Genomic DNA, 17535 nt, shown 5'->3' with positions numbered 1-17535 from the left:
TGACACTTCACCATGAATAGTTTGTTCCAGGGGGTTTAATCTGCCTAGGGATCCCTGGACGTGACTGCTGCAGTATTACTGGACTTTATTCGTATCAAAGTTGAGCTGTGAGAGGTTGTTACCCGGCTGAGCGTGATCGGCGATTGGCTCGTGATCTCTGTGTGCCTTGTATCTACTCAGCGTACTCCATCCAAGGCCAGAGCGTTCAGATGATCAGCCCGTCCAGTGAGTCCCACCAGCAGGTGGTGGCTGTTGGGCAGCCGCTGGCGGCCCAGCCTCAGGGCACCGTGGTGGTAAGGTTCCCTCTGTCGGGGTTTGGTTCTTTGTTCTGCGGCTGCTTAGATCCACACATAACCGAGTTCTTTATCCGCTGTTAAATCTGTGATTTGATCGTGAGATTGTCAGCGTTTGTCTGCTTGTTCTTCTCGGCTTAGCCATGTCCCCCATCTCGTCTCCTGCTTCTGTCCTGGTCCTCTCTGCCCCCCCCCCACCCCACCCCCCTCAGCTCACGGCCAAGAACATCCAGTGCATGCGCACACTGCTGAACCTGGCGCACTGCCACGGAGCCATGCTGGGCACGTCATGGCAGCTGGTCCTGGCCACCCTGCAGGTACCTTTGCCCCCTCCCCACACTACCAGTCTCTGTCTCCTCTGTCAGGCTGACCCCCCCCCCCCCCGCTCCCTGTCCTCCAGCACCTGGTGTGGATCCTAGGCCTGAAGCCTGGGACTGGAGGTGCTCTGAAACCCGGACGGGCCGTGGAGGGCCCCAGCACGGTGAGAGCCTCATCCTGTCATAGCCAGCCTAAGCCAGAGTGGGGCGCTCTCTGCTCTCAGAACGCTCATAAAGGGGCTTTCCCCATCTGCAGGTACTGACCACGGCGGTGATGACAGATCTCCCGGTCATCTCCAACATCCTCTCCAGGCTGTTTGAAAGCTCCCAGTAAGATTGACGTTTATTCACTTGGGTCTGGGGATCCATCTAAGGTCTGGATGAAGAATGACCCCCTGTACTGTGCCCCTTGTGCCCCCCTACCCCAGGTACCTGGACGACGTGTCCCTGCATCACCTGATCAATGCCCTGTGCTCCCTGTCCCTAGAGGCTATGGAGATGGCATATGGCAACAACAAGGTGATCACCTGGGACGTTCCGGATCTGTCTGTAAGCCTGAGTGTGCGCGTGGTGTTTTATGCTTTGGCCGTCTTCTAATCCCTCGTGCAGGAACCGTCCCTGTTTGCGGTGGCCAAGCTGCTGGAGACCGGTCTGGTCAACATGGACCGCATCGAGATCCTGTGGAGACCCCTCACTGGCCACCTGCTGGAGGTGAGAACACCAATCATCACCCTCCTCTGCCGTTCATGTGACCACGCTCTCTGTGGATCTCAGTATGTTCTTTGAGAGCATGGAGATGCAGTCAAAAATATCTGAAAACCACTCCTTAACCACTGCGCCCCCTACTGACCAATACCATGTTGATTCCACCTTAAGTGGGTAATGCCCAGCTCCATCTCGGTTGTATCTGTTATTTTTTGGTTGTTCTTGCTAGTCTCACCTTAACATTGGCTAATATATGCGCTCTAGGTTTTATTGTTTAACAACACTGCACTTCCCTGTGTTTGTACGATATGTCACCTCTGAAAGCCCTGTACCTGTGGTGCATCTGCCTTCATTTTCTCTCTCTCTGTCTCCCCTCTCTCTCACACCGTGTCTGTCTTACAGAAGGTGAGTTACGGCTGTGCTTACTTCCCCTGCTTCACTCTGCCCGCTGTACCATCTCCTGCTGTCCGCTGTCACATTTTTTGTGAAAGGATAAAACTGGGAATAAATGTAGGACATGGGGTGTTTTTTTGTGTGGATTTAAAAAATGTGAGTGTATCCTTTCACAGAATTTGTGTCCTGGGATGAAAAAGGTGCCTTTAAGTGCTGCATGTTAAATTAAAAGGCAACACAGATTTCCCACATAGATGTGGATAATCGCACTCTTAATTTTAAGTGATTGTGATCGTTACATGAATGAGTATGAGGACCTTGTTGATTGACTGAAACGTCCCACCTCATGAATACTAGTATTAATGCACACAGACAGGCGTTCAGGCACTGGGGTGCTTAAAAACACAGACAGTCAAAAGCTGATAGACAGGAAATTGCTGTAGTAGGAGGCTTCACATACACACAGTCATATATTCTGCTGTGTTTACCGGACGTAGAGTCTCCTGGGATGTTCTTTCACTTTCTCTGCTTTCCGGGTTTTGGGTGCTGGAATGTTACTCTGCAAGCATCTTCCTTAGTGTCTGCTGATCCGTGCATGTATTGCACGCCCGTGAATTTAATTCCGTCAGGTGTGTCAGCACCCGAACACCCGGATGAGGGAATGGGGAGCCGAAGCTGTGACCTCGCTGATCAAAGCCGGCCTGGCCTACAAGCATGACCCCCCGCTGGGCCAGAACCAGGTACTGGAGGAATTTGGAGGTGGCCTGGGAGCACAGCCCTACCATATAGTACAGCCAGCGACTTCCAATTTCTGTTTAGCTGTGAAGTAAAAGGGGGTGTGTTTTGGCAGCCATATTTGTTTTGTGATCCGCTGGCACCTGCATGGGGGCGGAGCCTGGCGTTCTCTCAGTTTGTAATGCCCCACATCTTCTGGTTTCAGAGACTGCAGCAGCTTCTGCTGAGCCCCCTGCGAGACCTGTCCGACATCGCCCACCCGGACATCCGTCAGAAGCAGCTGGAGAGCGTGCTGCAAATCCTGCAGAGCCAAGGCGATGGCCTGGGCCCCGGCTGGCCCCTGGTGCTGGGGGTTATCGGGGCCATCCGCAACGATCAGGGGTGAGGGAGCAGACCGGCCTCAGCCAGGGGCTGGAATTCCGGCCAGGTTTTCGATGAGTCACTGACACCCACAATAGAGTAGATATTCATATTACTTTGTTTTTTATAGCTTTTTTTTTTTTTTTTTTAACAAACATCACCCATCACAGACAAAACATCTCCCACCAGGGACTGAGCGACGCTGGTTTAGATCCCAGAAACAGGACTTTTCTGTGTTAAATGAATTGTCCTTGATACAAATGGGAGGTTTAGCCAGTTCAGCGTTTGGTGGCTTGGCTGCTTAGGACTTGCGCTCATGATCAGAAGGTCGCCGGTTTGAATCCCGGGGTGGGCAGACTGATGCGGATGTTGTACCCATGAGCACGGCCCCTAACCCCCAGCTCCAGGGCCACTGCCTGCTGTCTGGCCCTGCAGTGACACCCCCAAGCTTACTCTCGCCTGTGTAGGTTTCTGTGTGTCTCATGGAGAGCAAGATGGGGTTACCGAAAGGAGAATTTCCCCGCGGGGATCAATAAAGTATCTTATGCTATTCCATGCAATGCTGTGCTGTTCTGTTCTATCCAGTGTTTAAAGTATGTGGACGTCGCTGACTCAAAATCCCATGTCTGCCTTCTGCAGGGAATCCTTGATCCGGACAGCGTTCCAGTGCCTGCAGTTGGTGGTGACGGACTTCCTACCCACCATGCCTTGCACATGCCTCCAGATTGTGGTGGATGTGGCTGGCAGCTTCGGCCTTCAAAACCAGGAGCTCAACATCAGCCTGACCTCCATTGGCCTCCTGGTGAGCATTCAGGACAAGTCCTGTCGCCAGAGACATTTAGCTGAACCCTGTCGCTCTGTCCTTCATCCTTTGCTTTGCGCTGGTTTTTTGCTGGTTTTCCTTAGAGCAGTAATCAAAAACCCTTAAACTCACCAAATACGTCAATGATGAATTAGGGTGATGCCAAGATGGCCGTCTCTCAATGCAGGGCTTTGAAGCTGGAATGGAAAACAATACTGCCCCACAAAGGCGAAACACAGTAATTACATCTTTAATCAAAGATTGAGTTATGACCAATATGGGTTTCTTAGGCTCTGGTTTATCTTGCGACAAAATATCTTAGTTGAACTATGTTCGGTTTTGGATAGTACATTTGAAGCCCATTTTCTCAGTTTGTGTCAGTGCAGTTACTGTGTTCTGCCTGTGCAGGGCGTAACAGCAGCAGGTGTTTGACAGAAGTGAGGGTCTTCTGCAATATGCAGCACGCGTGGACGACAGGCTGCCCTAGGCCTGGACGATATGGCAAAAATTTATATCACGATATATTTCTTAATTTTGGTCGATACGATATAATTCCGATATCGATATGGACAATATTAAAAAGCCTCAGGAAAAAACTGCCGAGGACACGCACAATGGTTGTCTGCAAACTGAATTTGCAAAGTCTATAATACCTCCAGGCTCCTCCTATTAAAATTATATAATTTTTTTTTTAAATAAAAACAGTACAAAAAAAAAAAGGTTCACTTTTTTTTTGTATTTAGCCTTTACAAACAAGAAATGTGAAATAAACTATCAAATAAATAAAACTCTCAGACTCAGCTTATTAACAATAATATATTTCCATTTAAACTAGAACAGGCTGATTATTCATATACAGTCGAACCCGGTTATGTCGCCGGCCTAGGGGGTTGCCAAAAAGCGTCGAGATAACCGATGATCGAGATAACCGAAAACCAATATGGCAGCAATATATTAGCATGTGCTTGAAATGTATTTATGTGCGTTAATAACTGAGAATGTACATGCACGGGTTTTTGGCATTGCCGCGATTTGTTTGACGCGATCGGCATGCTATAAATATGTACATACATCGGGGCCGGTTCTAGACATGCATATATGAGGGGGCAGACAGAAATGTGAAGGGGGCACATGGTGGCGACAAAGGCGGGAAAGGGGTGGGGTGGTGCTCTGGATAACTGTTTTTGTCATGTAATTGGATTGCACTTTGTCAGGCCTCTGCCCTAAGACCTGTCCAACTTGGGTGTCCCACCTGAAGGCTAAGCTTCTGCTGGTGTAGCTCTTAGGGTCACTGAGGCATGCAAAGCCCCTGACCACAGTAAGGTGGCAATCCCTCAGGGGGAAAACTGAAAAGTAAAACAAAAAATAAAATAAAATATTCCTCATCAGATTAAAAACAAGACATTTACCTTAATTGGATGGCCTATATCAAACATATTTGAACCCAACAAAACACTTTTCACTATTGCCCAATATTACCAAAACTAAAAAGGGTAGGCTAAGTTATGAAAAAGAAAAAATCAATTCACCGAGTCTTGAAATATAAAACTGAAAAATAGGATCGGTCAGGGTTCATTTCACTACATGTTGTACTTGTTATAACTATGTATGTGACGAATAAACAATCTTGAAATCACAACGAACAAGTCGCTCAATGAGAATGAATGACGTAACCGACTGGCTAAGCTGCTTCTAGCGCCAAGGTGGTTCAAATGGTACGATCCACACTAGGGGTGTCTAAAATCGTTTTACATAAAATTTTCCTACAAGGTGAGGTTCTTTCTTAAAAAAAAAAAAACAACAAGAAAAATGTTGATACCCCCCCCCCAAACTGCTATTTTTGTCTATTTGGGGGGGGTCTTGATCGGGGGGTACTGGGGGGTACAGTACCCCCCGATCAAGACCCCCCCAAATAGACAAAAATAATTCGAACCATGATCTCACTAGTCACTATGATTTTGACGAGAGAGATTGCTGCTTCCTCCAAACCTTCCGCAATCACGCAGCTCATTTCGCTTTGCCCTGCCTACTGAGAAACTGGCTCATTTGCATACTAACAGTGATTGGATGTTTAGCTGGGGGGAGGGTGAGTGGGGGATCTGCCGAGTGCTGCGTGAGCCCGCGCACAAACAGAACGCGGAGGGAAAGAGCGAACAAGAAGTGAAACTTATCATCTCGTTTGTGCCTTTTTCAGTGGATTTTTCAGCTACTGTAGTAAATCTTGTCCATATTCAGTTTGTGGGTAATTATTATTTTCTTCCTCAACTTCTAAAAGTTTGATTTAAGGGGGCAGGACGTTTGCTTAAGGGGGCGTTGCCCCAGCGTAGAGCCGGCCCCGACATACATGTTGGCTAACAGCAGAGATTTACCAGTATACAATAAAAACCACCGTCGTTTCTTGATACAAACCTTTAATTATATTCTCCAACATTGAAAACACAAAGATCGCTCACAAAATCACAAAAAACCTGCGGGGTGTACTGTAGTTCGTTTTCACAAAAAGCTAACCAGTGTCAAAATTAAATTCACGAGTCATTTCCCTCTGACGCAGCTCTGAAAAGTATCATACACGTGGTTACTATGGTTTCTTTACAAAGTCTAAAATGCTTTGTTGCTTTTGCTTTTAACAGTCTGCTTGAAAACAAATGCTTCAATATTATTTATGCTGTCTAAAAAAGTTTTACCTGGATCACGTTTCACAGCTGCGTTGTTCAGCAAATTACCATGCGAATGCGATTTGAATACGCGCTGTTTAGCACTTGTGATACATTTTTAAAAGCCGGTGAATATATATAATATTCAAATGTATATCGAAATATCGGAAATGTGTTTAAAAATCGTATCACCGTTATCGAAAAAAATTATATCGCGATATATATTGATATCGAATTATTGTCCAGCCCTAGGCTGCCCATTGTAAAGACATGTGTTTACTCTTGGGTATACTGCAGTGTTTATTCGCTAGTGCTCCTGTTAGCTAAGATTGTACCAACATGGTTTATTTGCTGATGGCGGTTCCTTTCTCTGATGTCCGCAGTGGAACATCTCGGACTACTTCTTCCAAAGGGCGGAAGCCATTGAGCAGGAGCTGGACCGGGAGGAGGCGCTGCTGCAGAAGCAGGCACAGGAAAGGGGCGTGTCCTTGCACCGGCCCTTCCACCCAGCCCCGCCCTTCGACTGCCTCTGGCTCTGCCTGTACTCCAAGCTGGGCGAGCTGTGTGTGGACCCGCGGCCGGCCGTCCGCAAGAGTGCCGGCCAGACGCTCTTCTCCACCATCACGGCCCACGGGACCCTGCTGCAGACGTCCACCTGGCACACCGTGGTCTGGAAGGTACCTACTTGACCCTTCTTTGGGTCAGAACCTCGTGTAACATGTTTACCCATCTCATCCACTTACACTATATGGACAGAAGTACCGCACCACCTGGCCATTACACCAACTGGAGTGTTATGCATACAAAGACATTTTGCACAATTCTGTTCTTCCAATTTTGTGGGAACAGTTTGGGGAAGGCCCTATTCTGTTCCGGCATGACTGTGCCCCAGTGCACAGAGCAAGGTCCATAAAGACCTGGTTGGATGAGTTTGGTGTAGAAGAACTTGGCTGGTCTGCACAGAGCCCTGACCTCAACGCCATAAAACATTTTTTGGATGAACTAGAACGGACATTGCGAATCAGACCTTCATGTCTGACATCAGTGACTGACCTCACAAATACTCTTCTAAATGAATGAGCAAAAACTCCAACAGACACACTCTAAAATACTGTGGAAAGCCTCCCCAATAGAGTGGCAGCTGTTATAGCTGCAAAGGGGGGACCAGCTCCATATCGATGCCTATGAAGTTAGAATGGGACGTCATAAAAGTTCCTGTAGGTGTAATGGCCAGGGGTCCCAATACATTTGTCTATGTTGTATATTTACTGAACAAATGCATTCATCCAAAGTAGGGGTGCAAGATTTTGTGGGTGAAAAAAATCACATTATCTATCTATCTATCTATCTATCTATCTATCTATCTATCTATCTATCTATCTATCTATCTATCTATCTATCTATCTATCTATCTATCTATCTATCTATCTATCTATCTATCTATCTATCTATCTATCTATCTATCTATCTATCTATCTATCTATCTATCTATCTATCTATCTATCTATCTATCTATCTATCTATCTATCTATCTATCTATCTATCTATCTATCTATCTATCTATCTATCTATCTATCTATCTATCTATCTATCATAAAACAATAGAGTCTGTCAGATAAGTTGATGGTGCTGCCAAGAGTTGTGCCAACATCACTGGCTTCTGCCGAATATCGTCTCTGTGGAATCCGAAATGTTTCCATACAGCTAAAGATCTTCGCTTTTCTCTACTCACTCATTTTCGTTTAATTTCTCGCAAACGCGCCACACAGTGCGAGTGGGTCTGATAGCGTGGATGGAAATGATTATGATTGGCTCAGAGATTGTGCACAGTACTCAAGACTCTTTACTGTCAACCATATGCAAGTACACAGTGCACTGAAATGCTGCTTTTCTGGAGTTCGCTGTGGTGGTACGCAGGGGTCCCTCCATATTCACGAAATTGGCCATTTTCGGTTTTTAACGAGTTGGCTGTGGCCAATTTAAGTGGTAATGTTTTAGGATGAAGGGTAAGCCAAAACCGTATGAACAATACAATATTTATGTAATGTATAAATATTAGTGTTACATAGTATTTCATAGAGTAAGTGCATGCTATATCTTAAATATTAACTAGCTGGAATTTTGAATTTCTCTCAGTAACGTTTAAAATCTTCAGATGAATTTTCACATTGACCGGGATCTTCTGCCCCTAACCTTTGCGAATGTGAAGGGGTGACAGTACTATAATATAATATAATAGAATGGAATAGAATAGAATAGAATAGAAATCTTCCAGAATAAATAATTGTGTAACATGAATAATACAATACAACATAAATATAAAAAGTGTACAAAAGCGTTGGATTTTGTGTGTGTGCCGTACGTAGAGCTCAAGTGTCAAGCGTGTGACTTAACGTTTCCTTTCTGTGCGCGCGTGCGCGTACGTGCACACACGCGTGCCGTAGGTGCTCTTCCACCTGCTTGACTGTGTGAGGAACTCCTCCACCACTGCGGACAAGGAGAAGATCGAGTCTGGAGGCGGGAACATCCTGATCCACCACTCGCGGGACACGGCGGAGAAGCAGTGGGCCGAGACGTGGGTGATGACGCTGGCTGGAGTGGCTCGCATCTTCAACACCAGGAGATACCTGCTGCAGTCGCTGGGTGGGTTTGGGCACGTGGGGCCAGAACCTGCTTGCTGTCATATTGCTGTCAGCTGTTCTCCAGTACAGGATTAGTTAAGCTATTCATTAAGGTGAAATGCAGTGTGAATCGGAAGACAGCATGCACAGTGAGCATGAAGGAAGGAAGGGAAAGTCATTAGCTGTCATACCACATCACACAACAATGAAGCATGTCGTCTGCTTTTAACCCATCTGTGACTAGCTGGGAGCAGCCCATTCAGCACCCAAGGAGCAGTGCGTGGGGGGGGGGGGGGGGGGTCCTTTCTCAGGGTACCTTAGTGGTATTTTGCTGGTCAGGGATTTGAACCAGCAATCTTTTGATTACAAGTGCGCGTCCCTAACCATCAGGCCACCTCTGCTGCATAAACCTAATGAAACGATCAGAATTGCACATAACCAGATGAAAAAGTGATATGCTTGTGTGCTGAGAAGCGCAGGTCATGTTTTCGATCCTTTGTACAACAAAAAAGAATGTAGCTGCTAATTTATTTAGATTAAACTTGTTCATTAAACTTGTAGCTTCTTAAAAATAGTTTGTTTGGTTTTGTTTTTTTTGTAAATTTTAGTTTTTAAAAATGCAGTTATATTAAATAATCTGGGCACTGATTTACACGACGATCCAAAATAGTCAGAGAAATCTACCAGCCTGGATTTATGTGTTAAGTATTTAGCACCATTCAAATGCATTATGTTTTAATCCATTAATTCCGTTTAATGGTCAGGGTCCAACCTTCTCATTAGCTAATGATATGTTTTGAATCGATGAGTGACAGGGGAGCAGGCACTCGCAGGCCAATCAGCTTTCAGCTACGGCCAGTTCCCCTGTGGCCCCGCGCGAGATTTTATTCTGATAAAGGCAGGGACTAGATCAGTAGCAGGTGGCTTGGCCGTAAGGGCGACTGACTGACTGAAACGTGAAGATTTCCAGTTCATGTGCCAGCTATGTAAATGTGCCTCACAGGAGACTTCTGCAAAGCCTGGGAGGTCTTGCTGGACCACATCCAGTCGGCTGCCCTCAGCAAGAACAACGAGGTCTCGCTGGCCGCACTCAAGAGCTTCCAGGAGATCCTGCAGATCGTCACGCCTGCCAAGGACCCAGAGAGACCTGACTCCCTAGCTGTCATGGGCGTACCCATCCTCGCCGAAACCATGCCGACCCCCATACCCGGCCGGCCATTGGCACAAGCCGACCTGGTGGCCGAGAGGCTAGCCCGCCGCGAGGGGGCGGAGCCACAGCCACAGGCCCCACCCCCTGCCGACGAGCTGGAGGACTCGGCCCTGTGGTGGGCGGCCTGGAACACGTGGTACCGCACGGGCATGGAGAGCACGCGGCCACCGGGCCCTGGCCACAAGCTGACCTTCATCCCCAGCCAGCCCTTCCTCACTGCCCTGGTGCAGATCTTTCCCACCCTCTACCAGCATATCAAGGCCAGCTTCAGCATGGAGGACTTGCAGAAACTGGGCATGATCCTGCACGGCGCCGTGTCGGTGCCCATCAGCTCGGACGCCTCGCCCTTCATCCTGCCGTCGTACACGGAAGCCGTGCTCACCAGCCTGCAGGACGTGGTTCTGGCCGCGCTGGACGTGCTGCAGAAGGTGGGGCTGAGCCCAAGGCCGGACACTGGCCATCCGGCGTCTGTTTACGCCAGGATGTATTTACACGGCGCGCTCTCCGTGTTTATGTTCGCTCCTTTAAACTGTCAAACACTGGAGGGGTTGCAGTCTCACCCACGACGTGTGTGGCCTCTGGCCCTCCTCGCTGCTTTTTGTTGCTATATCAATGGGACAAAAGCCCATTATCTGTCTACTGATCATTAACAGGTATCCTCTAAAACCCAGGAAGACTCAGGTCGCTGCTTCTTCCTCAAACCAAATTGAGTTGAATCAAATCAGAGTTGCGCAGTATTAGATGCACGGCAGTACAGCAAACAGCGGTAGATGTAGCCAATGAAATGAGTTTCCGTGAGAACTCCCTACAATAATACATATAAAATATATAAACGAAACGATACATAAATAAATAAACGAACGACCAAAAGAACGAATCTGTGTTAAGCCGGTGTGGTTGTTGTTCTGATTTTAGTTCTGTGTAGAATCTACGCCGCCAGTAGCCGCGTGTCCTACACCATGGCCTGACACACCTAACCAGAAATGTAACTACAGCTGTCAGGCCACAGCGTAGATTCTACGCAGAAGTGTAAATCAGCTTTAAGGGTGACCTTGTGCATCTTGCGCCCCCTGCAGGCCATTTGCGTGGGCCCGGAGAACATGCAGGCCATGTACCCTGCCGTCTTCGAGCAGCTGCTGCGGTTCGTGGAGTTCTCCTGCAAGCCGCCCCAGTACGGCATGCTGGAAACCAAGCATGTGGCCAACGCCAAGTACAACCAGGTGAGCTCTCCTCGTTGGTGCCAGGACCTGGTGCACCACTGGTGACGGGAAGACGTGGAATCGGTGGGTCCTCTACCAGCACTAGGTTCTCAGATAGTTCTTCCACCGCTGGTCATCTTTGGTTTTCCTGTCTCTCCATCTGTCCAGAACTAACTTGTAGTTTTACTTAAATGTGTTCTTTGGTTTCCTTGGTTCAAACAAAGGTATCTGCTGACATCTTTGTCTTGGGTGGGCAACAAAGTGAATAACACATTTTTATTATTTTTACTGTAGTTTTGAATCTCAGGGTTTTAGATGACCGACGTACCAATGTGTGTCTGGACGCCGGCTTTTCAGTACTTATAGGAATGTTTCCTTACACCCACAATTTGACAAGCAAATTATTAGTTCATTTAAAATATGAATGAGAGGCATATTGTGATACCCAAAAGTTAGCAATCTATATAAATTCAGTTTATCCTTATGTTTTGGACTTAAACAGCAAAAAGTACCGTCACACCACCGACATCATTTTTCCTTGTTTATCCGCAATATCTCCTCTTTCAAATGATGTTATGGTTGCTGATCTCTCCCTTTCTTCACTGCCACTTCAGTGCTTATCACTTCCATGATTTACCAAAACAGTAATATGTGACGCCCCGCTATCCAAATTTATTACACATAAGGATAATCTGAATTAATACAGATTACTAACCTTCGGGTGACACAATAGACATCTCATTAATATTTTAGGCACACTACTAATCTGCTTACCCGACTGCAGGTGTACGTGAACATTCACATAGTACCTTAAAGCTGACGTCCAAACACATTGGTTCATACGATATTTAAAGCCCTGAATTTTCAATAGAGTAGAAAATTAGCTGGACTGTACCGGGGGCTGAGACATGCTGGAGTGCTGGTAAAGTACTCAGTACTCAGTTCTCAAATCAGTTTGGTGTGTGGGCATAAACTGCTTTACCTTAATAGATGATTTTGCTCTTAAATCTTAATGACTCAATACAGGGCTGTCTTCACATAGTGTTGTGGCCGTTCCCACAACAGACACACGACACGTGTTGCTTCAGGCAAATTAGCTAACAGATGTATAATTCTCTCTCGTTCTGTTTTCTGACAACACAACGGATCGACTTTTTAGATCCAACTGTTTGCACCGGTGAGTTCCATTTCCTCTGGACAGTTCAGCTTAATAGCCTCCGAACTTGAATAATTATGGATGGATGGATGTATGTATGGATGGGGGGAGAGTTAATTGCATGGTTGGGTCTTTCTCACAGTTTACACATCGTGTCTTGTAACTGGTACTTCCTGTCATGGCTGTAGTGTTTCCTGTCTGTGATTGATTATTTTTCCCCCCATTGATCGGAGTCTTGTTATGGGCCGTCCCTGCATGATGGCGTCTTTGTGGAAATATTGGTCATGGTGATCCTCCAGGCTGTCTCCAAGGGAAGGGATCATGGTTGGCTGCTGTTTTGAAGTCTGCTCTCTCTCTCTCTCTCTCTCTACCTCTCTGTGATTGGTCCATAGGCCGAGTGGGTGGCCTTAAACTACGTCCCCTTTGCTGAGAGGTCCCTAGAGATCGTAGTGGAACTGTACCAGAAGACCGCTTGCCACAAGGCTGTTGTGAGTGAGAAAGTTCTGCAGAACGTCATCAAGGTAAGGGCTTGAAGCTTTGACAGGCCAGTCCTAACACTCTTTGGAAGGAACTTTGTGGATGCATTGAAGCATGTATCCTCGGAGACTATAATGTTTCAGACAATGCGTGACAGAATCTAGCAACGGTAAGCCACAACAGTCAAAATCATGTCTTCTGAGATGGTTGCTGGGATAATGTTTAGGAAAGAGTGGGTCTGCATTTTATGTCTGTGGACTATAAAATCGAGATGACAGTGCAGGTCTGGGTTTGTGCGTGTCGCTGTTGTTTCTAGCCTGTTTATCAGTGTTCCAACCCAAATTGCCATGTGACTGCCTTTGTAAGCATCATGAGCGCTTCAGTTGCTGTGGTTGGCCTCCATGAAACTCATGGGGCTCTTTTTGATCATTGTCTACGTTAGGTTCTGCTTCAATAGGACCACAGAATCAGAAGGATTCAAATCAGTGATCTGTGGTTGAATGAATAGATCTGGGACTCGAATAAAGGAATGCAGAAGTTCTGGGCACTGAGGGCAAGTGCTCCAGCATCAGTGTGAGAAATGTTGAATGTTAATGTTAGAAACATTAGCGAGTAGTAGGGATAGCTGGGTCCTCCACTGCTAAAGCCTATGGTGCTGTTGTGATCCTGAAGTACAGGGTACTCTGTACTATAAATGTGGCCTTTATATTTTTTTAACTTGGTTTGAAATGTCGACTTCAGTCAAAACAGGTTCAGCCAGCTCCTCTGTAAAGATAGTTATAGCTACTGCTAATTTGGCCGTGATTTCCGGTCGTAATCACTGTAGCAACGCTCCGTTTTTGGGTTCCGATACTGCGGATAGAGACGACAATTCCTGTGAATCCGGTGTCTCGCTGAAAAACCATACAGCTTCTGATAGGATTAAACGGGCACATTTCAGACGTGGTGAGTTTCAAAGGTAAAGTCAGTCTGAGGGCCATAAGGGTTTGGACTAATAAGGGTTTGAGTACAAGTTCTTTCCAGGGCTGGAAAATCTCATGTCCTACCTCTGCCATTGATCGTGCCACTCTGTAATCTCTTAGCAAGTCATTAAAATCTCACGCTAGAGAGTTTTTTCTTTGCAACTTTGACTTCTGCTGTGTTTGCTGAAAAAAAGTTTTCTTCGCCAACTTCTGGACATTTTTTTCCTCTCTCATGCACTCTCTCCCTCTCTATCCCTTGTGCTTGTTAATCTTGGTGACAGACTCTGAGGATCCCCCTAGGCCTGAAGTACGCTTGCCCCTCTGAGAGCACCTGGAAGCTGGCAGTGTCCTCTTTGTTGAAGGTGCTGTCTGTGGGCCTTCCCGTCGCACGTCAGCACGCCTCTTCCAGCAAGTTTGACACCATGTGGCCCGAACTGGCCGCCGCCTTCGAAGACTTCCTGTTCACGAAAAGGTACTGGGTCTACCTCACCACTTCAGGCTTCAATAACCTGCCTAAAATCAAAGTGTTCCTCTGCATTGATGCTGTGAAGGCAGGCCATGCAGGATGTGGCTTGGGCGTTGAATCGAAGCTAGTATGTTTCCATGAAACAATAGGGTGTGGTACTATTTGTCCAAGCGCTGTGTATCATCCTTCATGTATCAAGGTCAAATTGTGAAATTGTGACCACATGTTTACTTGTGCATATCTTAAGGTATTATCCCAAAGCTAACATTATCATTGATTTGAGCTGATGAGTTGGTCATTGTTTTTCGAATGGCAGTCTGTGGACCTCGAACATTTGGCAGTACGAGTTGAGATGCATAAATCAGTGTCATCTATTTGGGGATGCCCACTCACCCGGTGTAACTGGGTTATAGAATACATGTTGTCACAGATGCACCTGCATTCTTTCCATTTCACAGCTCTCCGCCTGATAACTTATCAAGTCAAGAATTCCGGAAGAATGAAATGATAGATGTTGAGGTACAGGTTTTTTTTTTCTTCTACCCATCTTAACATTACGATTTTTGTGCATTAAGTGTTCGGACAAGATCTTTTATAATTGTGCAACAAATATTTCAGGTGGTCCAGTTGATCAGCACGGAGATCTTGCCTTTTGCAAGTTTCATCCCTAAAGATTTTGTTGGACAGATCATGGCGATGCTCAATAAAGGATCCATTCATTCACAGTCTTCCTCATTTACAGGTAAGGAGAGGCTGGAGGATGCATTTTAATTAGCACCTAACAGATCACATGAGGTCACATGCTATCCAGTTAATACTTTCAATTAACCAATTAGAAGTTGAGGTCGAATGAAAGCCGTCAAACACCTAGTTCTTGAGGATCATTGCCCATACCTTCAAGACGGTGTGGTACAACATGTCGGTTGGCCATTCTGTCCTGCTTAACACCGAGCTCAGCTGAACATAGCCAGCATTCCTCTGAACCAATCCCACGACTGAATCCCTCACAGAGGCGGAGATTGACATCCGCTTGCGGGAAGACTTCTCCAAGGTGTGCTTCGAGACCCTGCTGCACTTCTCCTTCAGCGGCAAGGTGGCCACGCCCCAGGAGGGCTACATCTCTCGCGTGGCCCTCTCCGTACTCCTCAAGAGGTCGCAGGATGTGTTGCGGCGCTACGTGGAGGATGAGCGTCTGAGCGGGCATTGCCCGCTGCCCAGGTGAGTCTCTCGCAGCCCATGCCAAGGTTGGGGGTTTTGCACTGGAAGTTAACACGTTGTTTTCCTCTGGGAATAATAAAAATGAGATGCTTGCTAATTCAATAAAAAAATATGGTTGTATAATAAAATCATTGCTGTTTTTTTGTTTACAATATATATTTCACATTACAAACAACCCGTAGTTTTAAGTAAAACATTCATTTCAAGTATTAATAAGTTGAAACTCTAATTATATTCCAAAAAGAGCTGTTCTGAGTTAAAAATTTCACTGACAAGCAGTCTCATTGAGTGCTTTTTCATTAGTAACATCTCTGCAGTAACACAAAACACCAAATATTTGTGTTTAGTATCCCTTTGGGAGCCATTGAATACAATTGCAATTAATAGCAAAATGGCAAGAACAGAATTGAAGGAGTCAGTAAAAAAAATTATAATTGACGCTTAACAAAAAGAGAATGTGTGCAAGATGTGTCCAGGTATGTTAAACATTGCTTGTCAATGGACTTTTGTTATGAAACCAATAAATGTGCAACATTTTTACAGAATTAAGCAAATGTCCTAAGACTTTCTGTGAGCATCTTATGCTCAACAGCCAGATGTGGGTTTATTTCACCTCCAGGCAGCAAGTGACTGAAATCATCTTCGTCCTAAAGGCCATTAGCACCCTAATGGACTCACTCAGGAAGACCCAGCCAGAAAACAGTGAGTTGAGAGACATAAAAAGTAGCGACTCCTTTAATGCAGAGGTTCCTGGTTCCTGGTAGTTTGTGCCCTTTATTGTTCTGTGTAGTTTTAATGCTGCGGATGCCTCCTGTAATTCATAGAGAGAGAGGCCCAGAAAGAAATGTTGATGTTAAAGTAGATGTGTGAAATCTCGTAACTCAGAACTTCTGTGTTTGCCCCCCCCCCCACCCCCGCCCCTGATTATCCCTCCAGTTGATGAGAACACATGGGCTCAGGTGATTGCCCTCTATCCCACCCTGGTGGAGTGTATTACGTGCTCTTCATCCGAGGTCTGCTCGGCCTTGAAGGAGGCGCTGGGACCCTTCAAAGACTTCATGCAGCCTCCAGTGACAAAAGTGCAAAACGGGGAGTCGTGACAATCTGTGTCATTTGCAGTAGGTGCAGCAGGGGAGGGCCAGTGGGGCTGTGACCGTCCAAGCACTTATCACGCATGTGGACGTGTTTCACGTGAGTCCGGCCCACGCATCGTCACTGTGCACGAGAGTGGCCCCGTTTGACCGTGAAACTGACCAACATCAGTGACTATTCTTCTACAAGTCAGCTGAGTGTCACCTCTGCATTACCTGCTACAGTATAGCTCGAGTGTTTTTGGACGTGTACAGTGTGTGGTGACGGTGTTGATTATGTAATTAAGAATGAGGTATTACTTTTTTTTTTACATATAAGCAAAAATCAACAAAGTCCTTTGTGCACTTTTTCAGAAGCAAGGGTTTTACGCAAGTGCGAGCTGGAACATTCCGTTTCATTTTCATCGAACCCAAGTTGGGATGTACTTGTGTGTAAAATAAATTAAAAGCTGTATAAATCTTTTCTGTGTTCATGGTATGTCTTTGTTGTATATGTGCAAAAATATGAGAAAAGCAACATTATACGCTATAATTGTAGTTATTCCCTAAATTAGGCCCAATATCGCTTCTTAACCATCTGATGCAGTTTTGCAAAACAATAAGGCTGGTCACTTTAACTATCTGAAGTTGAGTTCTAGTGAAGTGAATTGATTTTTAATATAGTAAAATAAGAATATTACATATTTTGTGCAGAAATGGTATACGGCAAGAATCTGATGTCTAGAAACATCAGATACACGCAATTGTCATGATTGGGTTGTGCGCAATGTGCTTGAATCCCTATTTTGGAAGGAGCTCCATGTCAGCCCGGTACATGCATAAAACTATGTTTCCCACAGTCCTCTGCGGATGTTGTGTATCACGTGATCTCGCACG

At 46.0% G+C, this 17535-nt stretch overlaps 1 protein-coding gene across 2 annotated transcripts in view; it reads left to right on the top strand.

The window, feature by feature from the left end:
* Nucleotides 1-17121, top strand: part of mon2 (MON2 homolog, regulator of endosome-to-Golgi trafficking) — a 33268-nt gene extending 16147 nt beyond the window's left edge. Inside the window, exons 15-35 of one of the 2 annotated variants that reach the window (XM_072697549.1) lie at nt 181-293; nt 506-610; nt 694-774; nt 867-940; nt 1039-1129; nt 1220-1321; nt 2338-2448; nt 2649-2824; nt 3443-3605; nt 6643-6936; nt 8704-8902; nt 9884-10518; nt 11167-11310; nt 12449-12466; nt 12838-12966; nt 14166-14356; nt 14809-14869; nt 14969-15092; nt 15361-15568; nt 16188-16270; nt 16505-17121. In XM_072697549.1, coding sequence (XP_072553650.1) covers nt 181-293; nt 506-610; nt 694-774; nt 867-940; nt 1039-1129; nt 1220-1321; nt 2338-2448; nt 2649-2824; nt 3443-3605; nt 6643-6936; nt 8704-8902; nt 9884-10518; nt 11167-11310; nt 12449-12466; nt 12838-12966; nt 14166-14356; nt 14809-14869; nt 14969-15092; nt 15361-15568; nt 16188-16270; nt 16505-16668 — 3266 coding nt within the window. In that variant the 3' untranslated portion in view covers nt 16669-17121. The remainder of the gene's footprint in view (nt 1-180; nt 294-505; nt 611-693; nt 775-866; nt 941-1038; nt 1130-1219; nt 1322-2337; nt 2449-2648; nt 2825-3442; nt 3606-6642; nt 6937-8703; nt 8903-9883; nt 10519-11166; nt 11311-12448; nt 12467-12837; nt 12967-14165; nt 14357-14808; nt 14870-14968; nt 15093-15360; nt 15569-16187; nt 16271-16504) is intronic. The other variant, XM_072697569.1, reaches the window with a different exon arrangement.
* The last annotated feature ends 414 nt before the right edge of the window (nt 17122-17535 follow it).

This window comes from Paramormyrops kingsleyae, chromosome 1 (assembly GCF_048594095.1).
Source record: "Paramormyrops kingsleyae isolate MSU_618 chromosome 1, PKINGS_0.4, whole genome shotgun sequence".
Lineage (NCBI taxonomy): Eukaryota > Metazoa > Chordata > Actinopteri > Osteoglossiformes > Mormyridae > Paramormyrops > Paramormyrops kingsleyae.
This window is presented reverse-complemented; position numbering and strand designations above follow the sequence as displayed.